The 5,500-nt window shown below is 30.6% G+C and overlaps 1 protein-coding gene across 1 annotated transcript; it reads left to right on the plus strand.

Moving 5' to 3' along the window:
* Positions 1-66: 66 nt before the first annotated feature.
* On the plus strand, positions 67-4,149 carry LOC106465811. The gene is made up of 4 exons (XM_013926047.2): positions 67-266; positions 1,475-1,615; positions 3,006-3,098; positions 3,339-4,149. Exons 1-4 carry the CDS (start codon positions 206-208, stop codon positions 3,587-3,589), a joined length of 546 nt encoding a protein of 181 aa, XP_013781501.1. The 5' UTR covers positions 67-205; the 3' UTR covers positions 3,590-4,149.
* The last annotated feature ends 1,351 nt before the right edge of the window (positions 4,150-5,500 follow it).

Here is a 5,500-nt window from a genome sequence, read left to right on the forward strand (position 1 = left end):
TTTATTATTATTTTCCCTTCAAGTTTGGAATAAAGCTTAGTATAGAGGGCGCAACAAGAGCAATAATCAGCTGATTAAGTACATGTATATTGACCTATGATGAAAATACTGTAAACAAAGCCTTGTTGATTGTAATGTGATTATCAGATACTTACAATAATAATAGTAGTATTCGTTTTTTCCCGGAACTGTAAAGTAATATACAATGAAAATACTTTTTTGTGTGTGTGTATGTTTATTCGTCATTTGGAATTTTTCAAACGGAGGTAAGTAATATTGATAAACTAATACTTAATCATAATCAGTTCGTAATTCTTAAGGTGAAGAATTGCCATAAATTAAAAATATATAAATATCACGTCGTAATTGGACATGATAACATAAGTTGGTTGAAATGCATTTATCAACATGTTATTTTTATGATAATACAACATATGGTGAGGATAAAACATTACAAGACATTGTTTTCACAGAGAAGTATGATCTAGAGTTAATTCATATTTCTTTGGAAACAAATACTGTATAACTATAAGCTTTTAAATTCCTTAATATTAAACACACTACCATTACAATAATATAAGTTAAACCTACTATATAGGACTAATGTTGCTAGAGCATGAAACTGACATTGTCTGATATATAGTAAGGCAATGACCATACCAACTGAGCTTATGGCTATGCACGACATTGTTACTGAAATGGTAAGGCAGTGACCTTACCACTATCAGATGATCTAAGTGAACAGTATGCACTTATCTGCACATTAATCAGTTCGACTACATATTTTAACTTTGAATGCTTACTTCTTTTGTAATTAGTGCATATGGTTATTCAATGACCAGCTGTTCCACTTGAAAAACCAGTTCAGTCAAATGACTAATTATTTGATTAGGTTTGGGCTTTGTGATATCGTGATCAAAGATTAGATTAATCAGAAGAAGAGGATACAATGAAAAATAATGAACCAAATATCTACACACAACTAATAAAAATAAGCTCAATATGAATATGTTACAGTGTATGTTTATGAAACCATGGGAAGGGATTGCTTTGCATTATAAATTTTCTCTAGGAATACATTTCTTTTTGTATAAATATTTAATTAATAAATTACAAACTTTATATCTCTTTGTTTTCCACTGAGGAAGTATAAGATGCACTAAAACATTTAACATGTTCACTATTTATTATTTTAAAAAACTTAAACATTTTAAGTACATTAATTTTGAGTTGTACTAATAAATTGCTAATCAGAACTTGTCCAGTTACCTTATAATATTTATTATGAAAATTATTTCTAATGTTATAATTTGATCTTTCATAAAGAATGTTTTTAAGGATTATGAGTAATAAGGTAATGTTGTTGATGACTTTCTTGTATTAAGCTTGTTCAAAGTAATCCATGTTCTTACATTCTTTACAAATAGACTTCTTTTTATATATTTTTGTGTGTGTATGTATCCTCCCTTCTCAGATGCAAGGATTCAAAGAAATAAAAGATATATAGTGTCTCGCAACATTACCAAGTGGATAGATTCAGGATGTAAATGCCAAAACTATTCCTGTGGTTGCTGTGCCCATCTTGATGTTCCAAGGATTGGACTGAATGATACAGGTCAGCTTGTTGAGTATTAATTGTGAAGAACAAAAATTTTAGATAATGTTTTAGTGCTGTTGAGAAAACCAAAAATTGTTATTTTGCATAAAATGATTTTCAACTAAATGGCAGTGAATAATACTGCATACAAATATTCACCAGGTTTAGATAAAAAGAAACATCATGCATTAGGTGTAACAATACATCCCAGTTAGATTGATGACTGTGTTAATAATCCCTAGTAAGTAAATGATACAATAGTGTTTCAACTAAGACCTCCTGTCGTAACATAGTACACTGGATGAATTCTGGTCTCAAGTTATAGGCCTGGTCAGTAGTAGCACATGACAGCTAATATATGATTGAAAATCTATTCTACACTTTTCTAAGTGAAAAATGGTATTAAACAATAAAGAGGGATCCGATAAAATTATCATCTTAATTAAACATCCTGTACCTTTGCCTTACAAATTGCTAATATAAAAGCATCCCAACTGAAAGTGTGCATATTTTAACCTGGGCTAAGGGCATTAAGTACCATAATATGATGATTGTTATTTTGTTTTCAAATACATAAAAATTATAAATGTCTTACAATAAAATTTTCTTTTTTAATCCACAAGATTAATCTAACATAAACAGGCTCTTGCATGTTCAAATGTAAGTGAAATTATCACTATATAGACACTCGTACACACACATATTTCATAATCATTATATATATAATATACAAATTTCTTAATTTCAATATTTGTATTACCTGTTACCAAATTGTTGCAACAAAATTATTTTGTTAGATAAGTTGACATAGTACAATACAGAGCTGACCTATCCAACCAATTTTATGATGCTGTTTTTATCTTATTAAATCATTATATACTGTATCTATTCTCTCAAGCTACTTCATTGAATTCTTCTATACAATTATTTAAAATGAATGATCATGATGAAATATGTCATGTAGCCAGGTGCAAAGTTTAGGTTTTGAATTAGTAAGAATTTTTAATTTTCACCCATGCATTTCCATAACAATATTTTGAACATAGTTTGGAAAAAAAATTAAATAAAAACCTTTCTAATGCACTTTTTTAAGGTTATTGATGTAGTATCTAATTAAACCTAACAAATTAATCTTTTTTTTTCTGTTATGTTCTAGGCCTACACTCTGGTTGATAGCATAGTTTCTTTACTGTTTCTGTTTAATTAATGTTCTCTAGTTGTATATAAACTTTCATTGTTATTGTTATGATAATTGTACAGCAAGTCAAGAATGAGTATAAAGAGCATCACAAGTAAAATTAATCATAGGTCAAATAAAAAAAAACAGTCGTTTTAATAATAAAAAAAAAGGATGAAAAAAAAAGATTTCCCTTTCTTGTAATTCTGTCTGAATATTTTTCCCCCTTAGGTTGTGTGAACTTTACCTATCTACCAAAGGAGTATGGCATTTCCTTCACAGTAACTATTGATAACTACACAGTGTTTAACGAGACCATCTCAGGTAGAGCTCGGTCTGTTCCTTCTGATAAGTATAACAGTTTTTCAGTACTTTAGTATTTCTGAATTTTTGAAAGGAAAATGTAAAGGAATGTAAATTAACATTATAAAAATCCCTTACTTTTTACTCACCTGATGTTTTTGATGTGAAGGACTAATATTTGCCATAATATTTGAGAACTTAGCCTTCATAAAATGTTTCATGATTCTGGCTTAAAGTAACTAAATGCATCCTTATTTGTAGTCCACAACCCACCACCACTATGTTTTGGAGCTCCCATGCTAAAAGAATTTGCTGATCTGTGTGTTCACTTCTACAATATAACTATCTCCTGGAACAAGGCTTACGGATGTGTCAAAGTAGAGGCCAGAATTCACCATGTTGTTATAGCATCATATGAGCTTGGCTGTTTTTCTGTGGGTCATGGTCTTCATCACGTATCATACAACAAGAATCATCAGTTATTGTCAAGAAGAGGAAACAGACTTTACTGAAAACAACCATACTGAAATGAGTTTTATGTTATATTAATCTGTTTTTTTTTTGCTTTATGTCGACCTGACTATTAGTAGCACATTAATCTGTGATCTACTAGTTTCATCACTGGACCCAACTTTATATGATCTTCACTTATATCCGCATGACTGGGTCCTGACTCCTAACTGTATCTAACCTCAACACTTGTGTAATAACTTCTGCTAAATAAACAAGAGAGAAGATATCCTAATGATTATTTAACTGAATCTTCCTACGACTAAGCTTACTTTATGTTAAATGTCTCGGTTAACTGTTAAGGGTGGTACACTGACCAATGAAAACTATAATTTTTTTTTTGAGGCAGCTACTATAATCAAGTTATGAAATCCTTACCTTATTTAAGCACACAGTAAATATTATGTTACAATGAAATAGATTTTCATCTGTCTTCATCTAAAAGGTTATACTTATTAGTTAACCATAATATGTAAGGACATTTTTGATTACAAGTTTCCATTGAAACAAAACTATCTTTACACAGTAAGCTGTCAGTTGGTAACTTACAGTTATGTTTTAAGTTTTAAAACAAATGACTTTTTCAAACACATTTTATGATTGAATATTCTACTTTTGTTCTAGGATTCACAAGAATACCAAACAGTTATAGCAGCAACAAGTTATTAGTGTTTTCATATCTAAAATACAAGAATTACTAAGCTTTTAACTGACCATGATGATGAGAGAGTATTAATAATGGCTTATAAGTGCAATTCAACTCACCTGAAAAGCTATTAATTGGTTATGAAACAGGAATTTAGTGTAAACTATCCACTATATATTTATCACAAATAAATGTTCAGAACACCTTAACAAGTGAGCTACTGGAAAATGGAAGTTCATATTAAGGTGACTTCCAAGATTCTGAGATTTTTAAAAATAACTATGGGATGTATTTATCCCCAACATTAAAATTTTATTAAAATAATTCTACTTATCCTTCTGTTTACTCTTGTTTAGTGTTATTATACTAGGGTTGTTTTTGTAAATAATTTTGACACTAAACAGTTAACAAATCTGGAATATGTATAGGAACTTTTTAGTATTAAGTTTATTGACTTCTCTAAGCTATGTTCTTTATCATGTATTAATAATTTAGTTTTAATTACAAAAAAAAAGAATTTGCTATGTATTAAAAAAATCCAAACAACTCACCGCAACTTTAAAATCTATCATGTTTACCTATGATGAAGGTAAAACCATCTACAAAAAATAAAAAAATCTACAAATGCTCCTACTATTGGATACATTTCTGATGCTAACCTTTTTTAGCTTCTCTGACATAGGGGTATTGTAGTTGACTTAAGTGCTGTGGCATGCAAATCAACAGATGCAGCAACATTTACTGGAATTTAGCCTTTGTTGTTTCCAATCATCATTTTATCAAAGTTAACTATACACTTCCTTGGTATTAAATAGTCCAATCCTAAAATGCAATGGTCTTCAATGTTAGCCAAGTATACTTTCTGTCTGTTCTTCATGCCCATGAGCTCAATAGTTATCCACACTGGTCCCCACAACCTTGCATAATACCCCCTATGTCAGAGAAGATAATTTGGGGTAGGATAAAAGAACATCCCCATGGAAGCCCAATGCTTGTGGAAGCAGTGGAAGACCCATCCAGGCCAGCGGATTTGAAGATTGAAAGGTCACTTTTGGCAGGTCATCGAGTAGTACCCATAACAGTGGCCAATTTCTCTAAATGTGAGCAGACATTTAAGGAAGGGGCATTATTGGGTCTGTGCTAGGAGATAGAGCCAGTCAATGTTAAAGCAGGAAATACAACTGTAAAGAAAGGACATTCTCTCCCGGGAACATTTAACTGACCTCTATAAGAAGAGCATAGTCCATTTGTCATCATCACAGGCTCT

This window comes from Limulus polyphemus, unplaced genomic scaffold, assembly GCF_000517525.1.
Source record: "Limulus polyphemus unplaced genomic scaffold, Limulus_polyphemus-2.1.2 Scaffold2058, whole genome shotgun sequence".
Taxonomy (NCBI): Eukaryota; Metazoa; Arthropoda; class Merostomata; order Xiphosura; family Limulidae; genus Limulus; species Limulus polyphemus.